Source organism: Coregonus lavaretus (assembly GCF_964263955.1).
Source record: "Coregonus lavaretus genome assembly, chromosome: 11".
NCBI lineage: Eukaryota > Metazoa > Chordata > Actinopteri > Salmoniformes > Salmonidae > Coregonus > Coregonus lavaretus.
Window position 1 is genome coordinate 8,712,946 of NC_139998.1, and position 19,896 is coordinate 8,732,841.

Consider the following 19,896-nt stretch of genomic DNA (forward strand, 5'->3'; position numbering starts at 1 on the left):
AAAAAAGATTACCTATTTCCAATCCAAATCATTAAAAATAATTATTTTGAGGCTCAATGAACAATTTAAATGTAATATATTTAACCCTCTGGTTCTCTCTCTCTCTAGTGCCTGTGGCGTATGATCCGGTTCCTGCCAGAGACCATCAACAGCATCAACCTGGACCGCATCCTGTTGGATGTCCACAACTTCATGAAGGTGTTCCCCAAGGAGAAACTGAAGCAGCTGAAGTCTGACGTGCCCCACAGGACTCTCAAGACCCTGCTGCACACACTGTGTAAACTCACTGGAGCCAAAGTACGTACTATACATACCCAAACCTCATTCACATCCAATAGTTGAGTGATTGTTGTATTTTATGTACGCAGATGAATTTCCCCTTGAGGGAGAATAAAGTTCTATTGAATTGAACCACCTTACCATTATTTATGGGGTACTATTCAGTGGTGCTTATTTGTCCGGAGATGCTGTCTATTTTCTGTGGTTTTGATTAAGGAGACCATAGTGAGGCTGTTGTTGTTTTGACCATGTTTCTTTGCTGTGTCTAGATCCTGGACCACATGTCCATGATAGAGAACAGGAATGATTCTGAGCTGGAGGCCCACCTGAGACGAGTGGTCAAACACTCTGGAAACTTCTCTGGCATGAAGTCTGACCGGGGCACAGAGAAAGGACAGGTACGTTCAGTTAATCCAACCTCTAATCACTTGATTCATTTAACATCGTTCAAGTGAATACACTGCTTTTAAAATAGTTGTGGATAACACAAGGTTTTTACAACATGTCTGCAGTGCAACATGAGTCCACACTTCCATAATAGCATAATGTATCCTTACTGCTTCCAGGATGACAAGATGTCTAAAGCTAAAGTGAGTGACATCCTCTCTGAGATCTTCAAGAAGATTGGCTCCAAGGAAAACACAAAAGAGGTGATTATTTTCTTTGTTTCCTTGGTCGTTCATGTATTCATACCTTCATTTTATGATTTGCACCCTCTTGTTAAGGTCGTAATTGTAAAAGATAGTGTTAATTTACAGTACCAATCCAGAATTGTAAGTGAGTTAACTGTTTGTTGTGTCCCCAGGGCCTGACTGAGCTATATGAGTATAAACAGAATTACTCAGACACTGACCTGGAGCCCTTCCTGAGGAACACGTCTCAGTTCTTCCAGAGCTACGTGGAGAGAGGCCTCCGCATGATCGAGTCTGAGAGAGAGGGCAAAGGCAGGATCCAGACTTGTAGCACAGGTACTAACCCTGCAAGATTTAAAGAGGAATTCCACTCAATAGTTTAAATGTGAAGTTGTGTTATTTGCCTTGTAATATTTGATCTGAAATGACTGTCTACTATGTGTCTAACCCAGAGATTTTGTCATAATCTGTAGCAGAGTAATAGGGAATGCAATCCTGATATCAGCTCTGGTACTTTGGTATAAGCAGTGTTAGTATTGTTTGAATGACTATTGAGGTTTACTAGTTGCAATCTACTGTATGTACAGTGCATTGGGAAAGTATTCAGACACCTTCCCTTTTTCCACATTTTGTTACATTACAGCCTTATTCTAAAATGGATTAAATAAAAAAAAATCCTCATCAATCTACAGACAATACGCCATAATGACAAAGCGAAAACAGGTTTTTAGAAATGTTTGCACATTTATTAAAAATAAAAAACAGATATATACATAAGTATTCAGACCCTTTGCTATGACACTCAAAATTGGGCTCAGGTGCATCCTGTTTCCATTGATCATCCTTGATGTTTCTACAACTTGATTGGTGTCCACCTGTGGTAAATTCAATTGATTGGACAGGATTTGGAAAGGCACACAGCTGTCTATACAGTGAGGGAAAAAAGTATTTGATCCCCTGCTGATTTTGTAAGTTTGCCCACTGACAAAGAAATGATCAGTCTATAATTTTAATGGTAGGTTTATTTGAACAGTGAGAGACAGAATAACAACAAACAAATCCAGAAAAACGCATGTCAAAAATGTTATAAATTGATTTGCATTTTAATGAGGGAAATAAGTATTTGACCCCCTCTCAATAAGAAAGATTTCTGGCACCCAGGTGTCTTTTATACAGGTAACGAGCTGAGATTAGGAGCACACTCTTAAAGGGAGTGCTCCTAATCTCAGTTTGTTACCTGTATAAAAGACACCTGTCCACAGAAGCAATCAATCAATCAGATTCCAAACTCTCCACCATGGCCAAGACCAAAGAGCTCTCCAAGGATGTCAGGGACAAGATTGTAGACCTACACAAGGCTGGAATGGGCTACAAGACCATCGCCAAGCAGCTTGGTGAGAAGGTGACAACAGTTGGTGCGATTATTCGCAAATGGAAAAACCACAAAATAACTGTAAATCTCCCTCGGCCTGGGGCTCCATGCAAGATCTCACCTCGTGGAGTTGCAATGATCATGATAACGGTGAGGAATCAGCCCAGAACCACACAGGAGGATCTTGTCAATGATCTCAAGGCAGCTGGGACCATAGTCACCAAGAAAACAATTGGTAACACACTACGCTGTGAAGGACTGAAATCCTGCTGCGCCCGCAAGGTCCCCCTGCTCAAGAAAGCACATATACAGGCCTGTCTGAAATTTGCCAATGAACATCTGAATGATTCAGAGGAGAACTGAGGGAAAGTGTTGTGGTCAGATGAGACCAAAATTGAGCTCTTTGGCATCAACTCAACTCGCCGTGTTTGGAGGAGGAGGAATGCTGCCTATGACCCCAAGAACACCATCCCCACCGTCAAACATGGAGGTGGAAACATTATGCTTTGGGGGTGTTTTTCTGCTAAGGGGACAGGACAACTTCACCGCATCAAAGGGACGATGGACGGGGCCATGTACCGTCAAATCTTGGGTGAGAACCTCCTTCCCTCAGCCAGGGCATTGAAAATGGGTCGTGGATGGGTATTCCAGCATGACAATGACCCAAAACACACGGCCAAGGCAACAAAGGAGTGGCTCAAGAAGAAGCACATTATTGTCCTGGAGTGGCCTAGCCAGTCTCCAGACCTTAATCCCATAGAAAATCTGTGGAAGGAGCTGAAGGTTCGAGTTGCCAAACGTCAGCCTCGAAACCTTAATGACTTGGAGAAAATCTGCAAAGAGGAGTGGGACAAAATCCCTCATGAGATGTGTGCAAACCTGGTGGCCAACTACAAGAAATGTCTGACCTCTGTGATTGCAAACAAGGGTTTTGCCACCAAGTACTAAGTCATGTTTTGCAGAGGGGTCAAATACTTATTTCCCTCATTAAAATGCAAATCAATTTATAACATTTTTGACATGCGTTTTTCTGGATTTTGTTGTTATTCTGTCTCGCACTGTTTAAATTAACCTACCATTAAAATTATAGACTGATCATGTCTTTGTCAGTGGGCAAACGTACAAAATCAGAAGGGGATCAAATCATTTTTTCCCTCACTGTATAAGGTCCCACAGTTGACAGCGCATGTCAGAGCAAAAACCAAGCCATGAGGTCGAAGACATGATTTTGTCGAGGCACAGAGCTGGGGAAGGGCACCAAAAAATGTCTGCAGCATTGAAGGTCCCCAAGAACACAGTGGCCTCCATCATTCTTAAATGGAAGAAGTTTGGACCACCAAGACTCTTCCTAGAGCAATTGGGGGAGAAGGTCCTTGGTCAGGGAGGTGACCAAGAACCCGATGGTCACTCTGACAGAGCTCCAGTTCCTCTGTAGAGATGGGAGAACCTTCCAGAAGGACAACCATCTCTGCAGCACTCCACCAATCAGGCTTTTATGGTAGAGTGGCCAGACAGAAGCCACTCCTCAGTAAAAGGCACATGACAGCCCGCTTGGAGTTTGCCAAAAGGCACCTAAAGACTCTCAGACCATGAGAAACAAGATTATCTGGTCTGATAACCAAGATTGAACTCTTTGGCCTGTATGCCAAGCGTCACGTCTGGAGGAAACATGGCACCATCCCTATCGTGAAGCATGGCAGCATCATGCTGTGGGGATGTTTTTCAGCGGCAGGGACTGGGAGACTAGTCAGGATCGAGGGAAAGATGAACGGCGCAAAGTACAGAGAGATCCTTGATGAAAACCTTCTCCAGAGCACTCAGGACCTCAGACTGGGGCGAAGGTTTACCTTCCAACAGGACAACGACTCTAAGCACACAGCCAAGACAACGCAGGAGTGGCTTCGGGACAAGTCTGTGAATGTCCTTGAGTGGCCCAGCCAGAGCCCGGACTTGAACCCGATCGGACATCTCTGGAGAGACCTGAAAATAGCTGTGCAGCGACAATCCCCATCCAACCTGACAGAGCTTGAGGTTCTGCAGAGAAGAATGGGAGAAACTCCCCAAATACAGATGTGCCAAGCTTGTAACGTCATACCCAAGAAGATTTGAGACTGTAATCGCTGCCAAAGGTGCTTCAACAAAGTACTGATTAAAGGGTCTGAATACTTATGTAAATGTGATATTTCAGTTTTTTATTTTTAATACATTTGCAAAAAATTCTAAAAACCTGTTTTTGCTTTGTCATTATGGGGTATTATGTGTAGATTGATGAGGGGAAAATGAATTTATTAATTTTAGAATAAGGCTGTAACGTAACAAATGTTGAAAAAGTCAAGGGGTCTTAATACTTTGCAAATGCATTCATTGATATTACTGTAAATGCATGTGCTGGACTGGTTGAAAAGCACTTCAGTTGCTGTGAAGAGTTCTGTTGAAGTTAAATGTTTCTCTCTTACAGTGATTCCCCAACATGGCCTAGACTCTGGCTCAGTGCCTCTGAACGGAGAGGAGATGAAACCTGCAGTGTACTACGAGAGACTGAAGATACTGAGACAGAGACAGGGACTGGAGAACAACTCCAGGGTTAGTTTAATATTGATCACATTGATGCCACTTGGCTTACAATTTCACATTCATATTATGATGTTGATGTAGAATTTGACTACTTGCTGTATTGATGAGTGTCCCCATCATATTATAGCTAGTGTCACACCCACAGTGATGTAGCATTGTTTCTTGGCTAGCTTACTTTAAATTCGAAAACTGATCACCTGTTCTTTCCCCCCCCTTCCTCTCCTTTCCCCTCCCTCATTTTCTCTTCTCTCTCTCTCCCGTCTCCCTTCTCCATCTTAATAGCAGGCTCAGCTGTTGCCGCAGGAGGAGGGGGACAGTGGACAGACGCGTCCCATGACGTCCCTGCTGTCCAAGCCCTCGGTGGCCTCCTCCACAGACATGCTCCAAAGCAAACTGTCTCAGCTCAAAGAGTCCCGCGAGTCCCACTTCCAGCAGGAGCAGTCCCACTCCCACAGCCCCACACGCTGCTCGTCCCCCTCCGCCAACCTCGACGACCTCAAGAAGAGGCTGGAACGGATAAAGAGCAACCGCCAATAAACAACCCCTGACCGCCAACCCCATCTCTATACCCAGTCTATCCAATGTGTTAGCCAGCCCCCACCCTCGACCCCGATACCCACCAAGCCTTGGCTTTACCAACACCCTGCTCTTTTCCTGGCCTTCTTTTTCAGGGCAACCCCCTCTGTGTATAAATTTGAAAAAAAGCACCCGTCTCATTGTACAATATACTGTAAGTGGACTATTTTTTTGTTGAGTATCGTGGCACTATTGTCTGTATATACTCATGGATGCTAACCACTCAGTGCTTTTTAAGTGTCAAGTTAGGGTTATAGTGTACAGTTTCCATGTGCAGAATGCTGTAATATGTGTAACTTAATCTAGCCTTTTTTTTGTTGTTGAAGGATTTAGAATTCCATGGTCAAACCATAACATTTCTCTTCTGTGCAGGGTTGGGGTCAATTCCATTTTAATTCAGTCATTTCAAGAAGTAAAGTGAAATTCCAATTTTTCCTCATAGAGAAGCATTTAGGAAAATCTGAGTAGGAATTGGAATGTCAGTTTACTTCTGGAATTGACCCCAACCCTGTTTCCAGGCCCTGTCAGTTCATACCACTGTTAGCTAAACTTGCTATTTTGCTTTTCCATCTATGAAGTTAAAACTCATCAAACTTGAAGGATTGATTCTGTTCTCGAAGTAAAGGAAGGAGCATGGCATGAAGTAATTGTTTTGTAAATAAGGTTTGCATTACTAAAATATGCTTATTAAATCATTGGTTTAATAACGCTCCCATCTTGCATATTGTAGCAGAATGTTGCTAATTCTGATGCATTGTTTTTGTATTTAACTCAAATGGAAGTAGTCTTACATTTTTGCTCTTATTGGTTTTAAGTGTATAATCTATTGTGAAAATGGCAATAAAGTAAGTTTTTTTTATTTTAACAAACTACCTATGTGGGTATGTTTTGCATTTTATTCTTGCTCTATTGAACACATCACTGCAACACATGTTGAGTGATCAACATTTCATGACATTTATATTAAGGCATTTCAGAACTTCAGCTCTTAGGTTCATCATAAGTTAAAAGTTACAATAAAGGCAAATATACATTAATTTAAAATCGGAGGTAGTGTCTCAAGATAGTGCCAAAAGGGGACAGACATCATCTGACAAGCTATTTTTCTATTCCATACAATATTCTAAAATCCGACATCTCAAAGGCCAATGGGTAATGGAAGATGTGGCATACACGTGCTGGAAAACATTGTGATCAAATTGAACATGTAATGGCAATATATCAAACTTTCCACAGATATTTCTGTATTCAAATCTTTAATTAAGCCATCCATATTTGGTAATTCTTTACCTAAAGAATGTCAAACATTTTCACTATAGATTCAACAATAAAACAGACAGCCTCCTCCTCTGCTCATAGTATGACTACATGCAAGGGGAGAAGGGTGCTGTGATATAAAAATAAGTGCAACCATACAGTACATTTAAAATCTTTCATAGCAACAAACAATTAACAAATACAATCATGACATGATTTCTGATTCTGTTATAGGCACATGCAACATTTAAAAAGTTGTATACATTGCTTCTACAAAAGGCAGTGTCAGTAAAGAACAGGAGACGAAATACATTTGAGGTTGATTGGTTAATAGTAGCCACAGTTTTTCTGTTTGGATGTGCTTATCAGTTCATTAAAGCAGCTGACATGGAACGTTTAAACATAAAAAATACGTCCTTAGTTTGCTTATAGGCAATTTCTCTCTGTTCCCTTTTCTAATGCAGTATGCAAAATGTTGAAAACATCCAGCATGTGGAAGACTGAAGAGGTACAGTGCCTTGCAAAAGTATTCATCCCCCTTGGTGTTTTTCCTATTTTGTTGCATTACAACCTGTAATTTAAATTGATTTTAATTTGGATTTCATGTAATGGACATACACAAAATAGTCCAAATTGGTGAAGTGAAATGGAAAAAAATAACTTGTTTCAAAAAATTCTAAAAAATAAATAACGGAAAAGTGGTGCGTGCATATGTATTCACCCCCTTTGCCTTGAACCCCCTAAATAAGATCTGGTGCAACCAATTACCTTCAGAAGTCACATAATTAGTTCAATAAAGTCCACATGTGTGCAATCTAAGTGTCACATGATCTCAGTATATATACACCTGTTCTGAAAGGCCCCAGAGTCTGCAACACCACTAAGCAAGCGGCACCATGAAGAACAAGGAGCTCTCCAAACAGGTCAGGGACAAAGTTGTGGAGAAGTACAGATCCCTTTAAGAGTGTGCTCCTAATCTCAGCTCGTTACCTGTATAAAAGACACCTGGAAGCCAGAAATCTTTCTGATTGAGAGGGGGTCTAATACTTATTTCCCTCATTAAAATGCAAATCAATTTCTAACATTTTTGACATGCGTTTTTCTGGATTTTTGTGTTGTTATTCTGTCTCTCACTGTTCAGATAAACCTACCATTAAAATTATAGACTGATCATTTCTTTGTCAGTGGGCAAATGTACAAAATCAGCAGGGGATCAAATACTTTTTTCCCTCACTGTACATATCCAGACACCAAATGGCCTCCTTGCATCCCAATGCCTTTGTTGCCCTGAGAGTTCAACTCACACTCCGGGTGACAGTGGCAAGTGGAGAGCGCACATTCTCCAAGCTCAAACTCATAAAAAACTACCTGCGCTCTACTATGAGTCAAGAGAGACTCAATGGACTCGCCACCATATCAATTGAGCACGAGTTGTCTTACAAAATCAACCTCCAACAAGCAGTGCATGCTTTTGCTGCCAGGAAGGCCAGGCGAGTCAACTTGTCTTTGAATAAAATACTCAATTATCTATCACCTGTTTACTTTGTATTTTTTAGATTTAAATAGACTACATCCTAATCTCGCTCTCTCACTCTCTTTCTCTCTCTTTCTCCCCTTCTCTCTCTCTCTCCTCTCTCTGCCTCTCTCAGATGATTTGATTTCAGGACCATGGACAGCTACCGAGAGAAAACATCGCTGACTGCAGAGGAAAGAGGCCACTCTAGGCGGAGACTAAATAAATAAATGCTGAAACTGATGTTGGACAATCAAACTCCCTATGTAAATAAACAAAATTCGTTAAGGCTGGGTCATTGACATAAAGCTTATTTTACACTGCTCCAGCAAAACGAGGCCCGCCATGCATTTATGAAAGCACTTACATTTACATTTACATTTAATCATTTAGCAGACGCTCTTATCCAGAGCGATTTACAGTTAAGTGAGTGCATACATTTTCATACTGTCCCCCCGTGGGAATCGAACCCACAACCCTGGCGTTGCAAACGCCATGCTCTACCAACTGAGCTACATCCCTGCCGGCCATTCCCTCCCCTACCCTGGACGACGCTGGCTAATTATGCGCCGCCCCATGGGTCTCCCGGTCGCGGCCGGCTCTGACAGAGTCTGGATTGTGCCAGACTTTTTGTGCCAAATCATCGACAGAGATAAAAAAGGGATGGAAACATATACTTTTTTTATTTGGTAGGCCTAAATGAAAAGTTATACGACTTAGTGCTTTTTATGTGCACTATGTCATCACCCACAGCTTTTTATCTGCAACAAGTCACTTTGATGGAAACACACCTCTGGTGGGAAAATTTGAATATTTTTCATGCATATTTTTGAATATTTGCATTGAAATCTGTCGCAAATTGGATGGAAACCTAGCTACTGGGAGCATTGATAAAGTTTCTCTCTGGTGTGGATTATTTCATGTGATTTCAGTTGTTTCTAAAGCTCAAATGATCTCACTCTTTTTTACAGTTCTACAGGAATATTAAAATATATGTTAAATATGTTATATAATAGTGTTATTTTTATTGTAATTGTAACAATAAACACTAACTGCTCTGACTTCTAGCACCAGAACCTTCTGTTGGAATCCTGAGGCAGACCAAGCATTTCTGGACTTGAAGAACCGATTCACCAACGCCCCGATTCTCTCTCAACCTGACACTTCCCGTCAGTTTGTCGTAGAAGTGGACGCGTCTGATGTGGGGGTTGGCGCCATCCTGTCCCAGCGTAGCTCCACTGACGGTATACTCCATCCCTGCGCCTTCTACTCTCGTCGGCTTTCGCCTGCGGAGAGAAACTACGATGTGGGTAACCGGGAGCTTCTCGCGGTGAAACTTGCCTTGGAGGAATGGCACCACTGGTTGGAGGGGGCGGAGCAACCGTTTGTTGTCTGGACTGACCACAAGAATCTTGCTTACGTGCAATCGGCTAGACGTCTCAACTCCCGTCAGGCCAGGTGGGCTTTGTTTTTTGGACGATTTAATTTATCCCTGACGTTCCGAACTGGTTCCAAGAACGGCAAGGTGGACGCCTTGTCCCGGATGTTCTCCAAGATGGAGGAGAGTGGGGCCAAGACTGAGACGATTCTTCCCCAGAACTTCGTTGTGGGAGCAGTTACATGGAGGATTGAGGAGGAGGTTATGGCGGCCCTTCGGACGCAGCCCGGTCCCGGTAACGGTCCACCCGGTCGGTTGTTTGTGCCGTTCTGCTGTCCTCCAATGGTCCCACACCAGCAAGATGGCTTGTCACCCTGGCATGGCTCGGACTATGGCGTTACTGCGCAGACGATTTTGGTGGCCTGCCATGGGAGAAGATACCCAGAGGTTTGTTGCTGCCTGTCCAGTTTGTGCGCAGAATAAGAGTACCAATCGGCCCAGCTCTGGGCTTCTTCATCCCCTACCTATTCCCCAGCGACCATGGTCACATCTGGCCCTGGACTTGGGTTGCCCTCTTCTGATGGGAACACAGTCATTCTGACTATTGTGGACAGATTCAGCAAGTTCGCCCACTTTGTTCCCATCTCCAAGCTTCCCTCTGCCACTGAGACGTCCGAGATCCTTGTTAGGGAGGTTTTCAGGGTCCACGGGTTGCCCAGTGACATAGTTTCCGACCGTGGTCCTCAGTTTACCTCTGCTGTCTGGAAGTCCTTCTGGCCATTGGAGCTACAGTCAGTCTCATATCTGGATTTCACCCCAATCTAATGGTCAGGCGGAGAGAGCCAACCAGAAGATGGAGTCCACGCTGCGCTGCCATAATACTCTCCCTACATCTGCCACTGGGATGTCTCCCTTCCAGTGCCTGTACGGCTACCAACCTCCCTTGTTTTCTTCTCAGGAGAGGGATCTCTCGGTTCCCTCTGTCCAGGCCCACATTCGTCGTTGCCACCGGACCTGGCATCGGGCCAGAAAGGCCCTCCTTAGAGTTTCTGACCGGTATCAGCTCCAGGCGAATCGTCGCCGTATTCCAGCCCCCACTTATCAAATCAAATCAAATCAAATGTTATTGGTCACATGCGCCGAATACAACAGGTGCAGACATCACAGTGAAATGCTTACTTACAGCCCTTAACCAACAGTGCATTTATTTTTAACAAAAAAGTAAAAATAAAACAACAACAAAAAAGTGTTGAGAAAAAAAAGAGCAGAAGTAAAATAAAATAACAGTAGGGAGGCTATATATACAGGGGGGTACCGTTGCAGAGTCAATGTGCGGGGGCACCGGCTAGTTGAGGTAATATGTACATGTGGGTAGAGTTAAAGTGACTATGCATAAATAATTAATAGAGTAGCAGCAGCGTAAAAAGGATGGGGTGGGGGGCAGTGCAAATAGTCCGGGTAGCCATGATTAGCTGTTCAGGAGTCTTATGGCTTGGGGGTAGAAGCTGTTGAGAAGTCTTTTGGACCTAGACTTGGCACTCCGGTACCGCTTGCCGTGCGGTAGCAGAGAGAACAGTCTATGACTAGGGTGGCTGGAGTCTTTGACAATTCTGAGGGCCTTCCTCTGACACCGCCTGGTATAGAGGTCCTGGATGGCAGGAAGCTTGGCCCCAGTGATGTACTGGGCCGTACGCACTACCCTCTGTAGTGCCTTGCGGTCGGAGGCCAAGCAGTTGCCATACCAGGCGGTGATGCAACCAGTCAGGATGCTCTCGATGGTGCAGCTGTATAATTTTTTGAGGATCTGAGGACCCATGCCAAATCTTTTCAGTCTCCTGAGGGGGAATAGGCTTTGTCGTGCCCTCTTCACGACTGTCTTGGTGTGTTTGGACCATGATAGTTCGTTGGTGATGTGGACACCAAGGAACTTGAAGCTCTCAACCTGTTCCACTACAGCCCCGTCGATGAGAATGGGGGCGTGCTCAGTCCTCTTTTTTTTCCTGTAGTCCACAATCATCTCCTTTGTCTTGGTCACGTTGAGGGAGAGGTTGTTGTCCTGGCACCACACAGCCAGGTCTCTGACCTCCTCCCTATAGGCTGTCTCATCGTTGTCGGTGATCAGGCCTACCACTGTTGTGTCGTCTGCAAACTTAATGATGGTGTTGGAGTCGTGCCTGGCCATGCAGTCATGGGTGAACAGAGAGTACAGGAGGGGACTGAGCACGCACCCCTGAGGGGCCCCCGTGTTGAGGATCAGTGTGGCAGATGTGTTGTTACCTACCCTTACCACCTGGGGGCGGCCCGTCAGGAAGTCCAGGATCCAGTTGCAGAGGGAGGTGTTTAGTCCCAGGATCCTTAGCTTAGTGATGAGCTTAGAGGGCACTATGGTGTTGAATGCTGAGCTGTAGTCAATGAATAGCATTCTCACGTAGGTGTTCCTCTTGTCCAGGTGGGAAAGGGCAGTGTGGAGTGCAATAGAGATTGCATCATCTGTGGATCTGTTGGGGCGGTATGCAAATTGGAGTGGGTCTAGGGTTTCTGGGATAATGCTGTTGATGTGAGCCATGACCAGCCTTTCAAAGCACTTCATGGCTACAGACGTCAGTGCTACGGGTCGGTAGTCATTTAGGCAGGTTATCTTAGAGTCCTTGGGCACGGGGACTATGGTGGTCTGCTTGAAACATATGGTGGTCTGCTTGGTATTACAGACTCAGTCAGGGACAGGTTGAAAATGTCAGTGAAGACACTTGCCAGTTGGTCAGCACATGCTCGGAGTACACGTCCTGGTAATCCGTCTGGCCCTGCGGCCTTGTGAATGTTGACCTGCTTAAAAGTCTTACTCACATCGGCTACGGAGAGCGTGATCACATAGTCATCCGGAACAGCTGGTGCTCTCATGCATGCTTCAGTGTTGCTTGCCTCGAAGCGAGCATAGAAGTGGTTTAGCTCGTCTGGTAGGCTTGTGTCACTGGGCAGCTCACGGCTGTGCTTCCCTTTGTAGTCTCTAATAGTTTTCAAGCCCTGCCACATCCGACGAGCGTCAGAGCCAGTGTAGTACGATTCAATCTTAGTCCTGTATTGACTCTTTGCCTGTTTGATGGTTCGTCGGAGGGCATAGCGGGATTTCTTTTAAGCGTCCGGGTTAGAGTCCCGTTCCTTGAAAGCGGCAGCTCTACCCTTTAGCTCAGTGCGGATGTTTCCTGTAATCCATGGCTTCTGGTTGGGGTATGTACGTACGGTCACTGTGGGGACGACATCATCGATGCACTTATTGATGAAGCCAGTGACTGATGTGGTGTACTCCTCAATGCTGTCTGAAGAATCCCGGAACATGTTCCAGTCTGTGCTAGCAAAACAGTCCTGTAGCTTAGCATCTGCGTCATCTGACCACTTTTTTATTAACCGAGTCACTGGTGCTTCCTGCTTTAGTTTTTGCTTATAAGCAGGAATCAGGAGGATAGAGTTATGGTCAGATTTGCCAAATGGAGGGCGAGGGAGAGCTTTGTATGCGTCTCTGTGTGTGGAGTAAAGGTGGTCTAGAGTTTTTTTTCCTCTGGTTGCACATTTAACATGCTGGTAGAAATTAGGTAGAACGGATTTAAGTTTCCCTGCATTAAAGTCCCCGGCCACTAGGAGCGCTGCATCTGGATGAGCGTTTTCCTGTTGATTTATGGCCTTGTACAACTCATTCAGTGCAATCTTAATGCCAGCATTGGTTTGTGGTGGTAAATAGACAGCTATGAAAAATATAGATGAAAACTCTCTTGGTAAATAGTGTGGTCTACAGCTTATCATAAGATACTCTACCTCAGGCGAGCAAAACCTCGAGACTTCCTTAGTATTTGATTTTGTGCACCAGCTGTTGTTTACAAATATACACAGACCGCCACCCCTTGTCTTACCGGAGTCAGCCGTTCTATCCTGCCGATGTAGCGTATAGCCCGCTAGCTGTATGTTATCAATGTCGTCGTTCAGCCACGACTCGGTGAAACATAAGATATTACAGTTTTTAATGTCCCGTTGGTAGGATAACCGTAGTCTTAAATCATCCAATTTATTTTCAAATGATTGAACGTTGGCTAATAGGATTGATGGAAGAGGCAGTTTACTCGCTCGCCGTCGGATCCTTACAAGGCACCCTGATCTACGTCCACGATATCTCCGTCTCTTCCTCACGCGAATGACGGGGATTTGGGCCTTGTCGGGTGTCTGTATGATATCCTTCGCGGCCGCCTCGTTGAAGAAAAAATCTTCCTCCAATACGAGGTGAGTAATCGCTGTCCTGATATCCAGAAGCTCTTTTTGGTTATAAGAGACGATGGCAGAAACATTATGTACAAAATAAATTACAAATAACGCGGAAAAACACACATAATAGTACAATTGGTTAGAGGGCTGTAAAACGGCAGCCATCAACTCCGGCGCTGTTATACCGTCGGAGATAAGGTCTGGTTGGCTACACGGGATCTCCCTCTGCGGACTGAGTCGAAGAAACTGTCACCGAAGTTCATTGGTCCGTTTGTGGTGGAGAGAGTTATTAATCCTGTTGTGGTACGACTCAAATTGCCTAGAACGCTCAGAGTCCATCCCACCTTTCATGTCTCCTGCCTCAAGCCTGTTCTCCTCAGTCCTCTTTTGCCCCCTCCTCCTCGTCGTCCTCCTCCTCCTCGGATGATCGGAGGTGGTCCTGTCTACACGGTGCGCCGCATCATGGATTCCAGACGGCGGGGTTGGGGTTTCAGTATCTCGTGGACTGGGAGGGGTATGGTCCTGAGGAGAGGAGTTGGATTCCTCGGCGTCAGATCCTTGATGCTGACCTCCTTCGTGACTTCTACCGCCTCCATCCTGGTGCTCCGGGTAGTCCGCCCGGTGGCATTCGTCGGAGGGAGGGTACTGTCATGAATCCCGCTTCCTGAGTCTGTTTCTGCCTGAGTTGCCTGTTTTCTGTCCTGGAGTCTGTTTTCCTGAGGTTCCTGAACACACCCTGTCTGGTTGCCGGGCGACGAAGCTAGGCGGGAGATCTCTTTATTACCCGCACCTGCATCTCATCAGCTATCTGCACACCTGGTCCTGATCATCACCTCTCCACTTCATAAGCTCTGACCTGACATCCATTCCCTGCCGGATCGTTAGCCATGAACAGTATGTTGTGTCAGCATATCAGCCTCAAGTTTTCTAGAGTTAGTTTTGTTGTTTTGTACTTTTTGCTTGCCTTGTACTTACCTCCGTTTTCTCTGTCTACAGTTATTCTCCCGGAACATTCACTCCACCCTTGCCTGGTAGTCGGTAGGTTCTGTAACATCATTGGATCTGCCTATTCACTTCCACCAACTCACCTCAGCTGCCCGCTCTGTCTCCTGAATTATCCTGCTTCCACATTTGAGTCGTTAAATAAATACTCCCCTTCTGTCTACTCACCTTGTCCTGGTCTGCTTCTGGGTTCTGCTTTAGAGAATCGTGACACTCGAATTGAGTGAGGGTATCACATACCCTTGTTAAAGAAAAGGGCAAAAGGATATCTATTGTTCGCTTTATATTCTGAAATAAATGTAGAAAACATATCCAAATTATATCAAGCCTTCTATAAGGATGCTTAACTCCGTGATACCTCATGGTAGAAACAAGCTCTAAAATGCCAGCGAAAGACGTGACTCCGATGCATATTGGGATATATTGATTCCTCTCTATGACATTCTGAAGCTGAGCTGCAGCCTATAATATTCGAGGAGATAAAAAATTTGACTTTGCTATTCTATCCCTATTAATTGCGCTTTTCTCTATCTGAAAATAAAATGTTTGTTTAAACCCAGGCAGCTTTTAGGGAAGCACTTCTGTTGTTGGGTTATACAACGGACAAGTAGCCAGCAGTTGAAACTGACATTTTTCTGTGTCAGTAGAGCTTCTGTCTGGGTGGAAAGGTAAATTTTGAAAGTGCCATGCGTAGATTCATAAGGATGTCTATAATGTAATTATTTGCAAACAGCTGTTGCAAACAAGACACTCTGGTTTGACATTGAGAAATATGGGGGGAGGTGGCAGATTTTTGTACCGTCTAGGGCAGCAGAACGTCCAGGGTTGAAAATGCACCAACCTGAATGCGCATGACGCACTGTCCAAGTTGTCAAATGAGGGTTTGTAAGGTCATGGAAATTAGTTTAATAATTTCTGTTACTGTAATTCATGAAGGCACACTTTTAAATATGATCAATCACTTAAATCTACATATTAGCCAATATCAGAATGACCCTTTCGTGCTTGTCTCTGTGTGTGCCAGTGCGAGTGGGCCGTTGCCAGAGGAGAGGGAGTGTGACATTTCAGCAGCAAGTATAAAATAATGACAGACAACAGACTATCTAGATAGCCAATTCAAAACATAACTTGTAGCAGTTATCTCGCTAGTTAACTATAGCCAACGAATCATTCATGTCCACCCACACATAGCATAAATAAATCTGTGCAGTTGAAAAACTGGGATTCCCTTCTATTAAACAGCAGCCATGTAATTGCGACAACGTTAAAAATATTCGTAGAATAGCCTAATTGAGAAATAACTTGCTGTGCATAGATCTCCCCTGAAACATGAATATTTGAGCCTTATATACACTGAGTATACAACAAAATTAAGAACACCCGCTCTTTCCATGACATAGACTCACCAGGTGATCCCTTACTGTTGTTACTTGTTAAATCCACTTCAATCCGTTTAGATGATGGGGAGGAGACAGGTTAAAGAAGGATTTTTAAGCCTTGAGACAATTGAGACATGTATTGTGTATTTGTGCCATTCAGAGGGTGAATGGGCAAGACACAATATTTAAGTGCCTTTGAACGGGGTATGGTAGTAGGTGCCAGGCACACCGGTTTGAGTGTGTCAAGAACTGCAATGCTGCTGGGTTTTTCACGCTCAACAGTTTCCCATGTGTATCAAGAATGGTCCACCACCCAAAGGACATCCAGCCAACTTGACACAACTGTGGGAAGAATTGATGTCAACATGGGCCAGCATCCCTTTTGAATGCTTTCGAAACCTTGTAGTCCATGCCCTGTCGAATTGAGTATGTTCTGAGGGCAAAAGGGGGTGCAACTCAATATTAGGAAGGTGTTCCTAATGTTTGTACACTCAGTGTATAAAATCATATATACAGTGGGGGAAAAAAGTATTTAGTCAGCCACAAATTGTGCAAGTTCTCCCACTTAAAAAGATGAGAGAGGCCTGTCATTTTCATCATAGGTACACGTCAACTATGACAGACAAAATGAGGAGAAAAAAAATCCAGAAAATCACATTGTAGGATTTTTAATGAATTTATTTGCAAATTATGTTGGAAAATAAGTATTTGGTCAATAACAAAAGTTTCTCAATACTTTGTTATTTACCCTTTGTTGGCAATGACACAGGTCAAACGTTTTCTGTAAGTCTTCACAAGGTTTTCACACACTGTTGCTGGTATTTTGGCCCATTCCTCCATGCAGATCTCCTCTAGAGCAGTGATGTTTTGGGGCTGTCGCTGGGCAACACGGACTTTCAACTCCCTCCAAAGACTTTCTATGGGGTTGAGATCTGGAGACTGGCTAGGCCACTCCAGGACCTTGAAATGCTTCTTACGAAGCCACTCCTTCGTTGCCCGGGCGGTGTGTTTGGGATCATTGTCATGCTGAAAGACCCAGCCACGTTTCATCTTCAATGCCCTTGCTGATGGAAGGAGGTTTTCACTCAAAATCTCACGATACATGGCCCCATTCATTCTTTCCTTTACACGGATCAGTCGTCCTGGTCCCTTTGCAGAAAAACAGCCCCAAAGCATGATGTTTCCACCCCCATGCTTCACAGTAGGTATGGTGTTCTTTGGATGCAACTCAGCATTCTTTGTCCTCCAAACACGACGAGTTGAGTTTTTACCAAAAAGTTCTATTTTGGTTTCATCTGACCATATGACATTCTCCCAATCCTCTTCTGGATCATCCAAATGCACTCTAGCAAACTTCAGACGGGCCTGGACATGTACTGGCTTAAGCAGGGGGACACGTCTTGCACTGCAGGATTTGAGTCCCTGGCGGCGTAGTGTGTTACTGATGGTAGGCTTTGTTACTTTGGTCCCAGCTCTCTGCAGGTCATTCACTAGGTCCCCCCGTGTGGTTCTGGGATTTTTGCTCACCGTTCTTGTGATCATTTTGACCCCACAGGGTGAGATCTTGCGTGGAGCCCCAGATCGAGGGAGATTATCAGTGGTCTTGTATGTCTTCCATTTCCTAATAATTGCTCCCACAGTTGATTTCTTCAAACCAAGCTGCTTACCTATTGCAGATTCAGTCTTCCCAGCCTGGTGCAGGTCTACAATTTTGTTTCTGGTGTCCTTTGACAGCTCTTTGGTCTTGGCCATAGTGGAGTTTGGAGTGTGACTGTTTGAGGTTGTGGACAAGTGTCTTTTATACTGATAACAAGTTCAAACAGGTGCCATTAATACAGGTAACGAGTGGAGGACAGAGAAGCCTCTTAAAGAAGAAGTTACAGGTCTGTGAGAGCCAGAAATCTTGCTTGTTTGTAGGTGACCAAATACTTATTTTCCACCATAGTTGACGTGTATGATTAAAATTACAGGCCTCTCTCATCTTTTTAAGTGGGAGAACTTGCAGTTGGTGGCTGACTAAATACTTTTTTTCCCCACTGTATAAGTAGGAGCAGATGAGCATATAGTTTACATTTGGATGCACAACCTTCCATTTTACATTTTAGTCATTTAGTAGACGCTCTTATCCAGAGCGACTTACAGTTAGTGAGTGCATACATTATTTTTTTATTTTTTTCGAACCCACAACCCTGGCATTGCAAACGCCATGCTCTACCAACTGAGCTACATCCCTGCCGGCCATTCTCTCCCCTACCCTGGACAACGCTGGGCCAATTGTGCGCCGCCCCATGGGTCTCCCGGTCCTTACAGAAGACCGGGACAGAGGCTATATGCGGGTGTGTGCTCATGATCTGAGGAGTGGGGAGAAGGGGGGATGTAATAATGTAAAATTTAGTAGTAAAATCCAAAAATGCATTCTGATTGGGCACCTAGCCATGCAATGTCATTAGGTACCGCTTTAATTACCTTGTTTAGGAAGCTCATTGGATCCCAGGACGGGGTCAAATTGACAGTTTGTTTTCCTCACAGTGAGAAAAGGTTGTTCACTTTTGCAGACAGCTACAGCTAACTTGGTCAAGTTTTGGTACTTGCGCACTGAATAATTATAGGTAGTTGGCTAAGCACGAGGGTAACATCACAACAAGCACCTGCACCTCCGTTACCCCAGCCACTAGCACCTGACGACCTTGGTGTTGAGGAAGGGGCCAGCGCAGGTGTCTTGACACTTACCTGAGCCGCCTTTTCAGTGAGAGAAAGCTGGCCTTTTGTATCGCCTGGTTGAAGGTCTGCATTTGGTTGTGGTGCATGCAATGTCGTCTGAGGACTTTTTCAATATGTATAGCTCCCTGTACAATTTCTTTAGGAAGCCAATGGTGGATGCACAGTACACTGGGGTAAAACTGAAAATACTAATTGATCAGAGATGAACTGGCCACCTCACCACGGTGTCAGTCATTTTGAAATCTAGTGACATCACAGATGCTCGGTGAAATCGAGTCTACTCGCGCATATGGCACAGATGTGAGACTTGAGGCCACAGGTTTATTGAAACCAGTGAGAGCTGTGCTTCATGTTTATTGCTAACATGACTCACAAAATCCTGTGGTTCCTCAACCCTCCAAGTTAGTGCAGTCTGAATCTACTGAGCTGCACACCGGTGTCAAACTTGTCCGCAGTACGAATGGGTGCGTTGAAAAACTGCGATGTAATGCTCCCTTCACTATAATAGCCTCTGTATCAATTTCTATGCATTATTCAGTTATGACAGCCAGATAGTGTTACCATACAGTATTAATTATTCACAGAACTTAGTGTATATACTACACTCACACCCGGGCTTTACAATGTATTAGTGATCCTTATCGCCCTCTGCCAGTGTCCATAAGGTGCCATTTTAGATGCACCCCAGTCAGTCATGCAGTCCCCAGACAACAGCACAGAGAAACACTGTCACCACATTACAGGAGTAATTTGCAGGACAGTGCTATTCCCAGTGGACTACAGAAGCAAGAGAACGCTATCTTCTGCTGGCAAAAGGTGGTAAAATATGGAATTTTACCTGCTAAAATTCATAACTTCAATTCATCCTTGCCACCCTTCTGCATAAAATCAATTTTGCACCATCCTGCAATCCAGTTGATCTCAAACACACATTGACTTCACAGCATTTGTGGTGCAAACATTAG

At 44.4% G+C, this 19,896-nt stretch overlaps 1 protein-coding gene across 1 annotated transcript in view; it reads left to right on the plus strand.

Moving 5' to 3' along the window:
• Positions 1-6,305, plus strand: part of LOC311136917 (cytoskeleton-associated protein 5-like) — a 41,273-nt gene extending 34,968 nt beyond the window's left edge. Inside the window, exons 38-43 of the mRNA XM_084171232.1 lie at positions 109-297; positions 549-677; positions 846-929; positions 1,085-1,247; positions 4,742-4,866; positions 5,140-6,305. Of these exons, the coding sequence (XP_084027358.1) occupies positions 109-297; positions 549-677; positions 846-929; positions 1,085-1,247; positions 4,742-4,866; positions 5,140-5,394 (945 nt within the window). The 3' untranslated portion in view covers positions 5,395-6,305. The remainder of the gene's footprint in view (positions 1-108; positions 298-548; positions 678-845; positions 930-1,084; positions 1,248-4,741; positions 4,867-5,139) is intronic.
• The last annotated feature ends 13,591 nt before the right edge of the window (positions 6,306-19,896 follow it).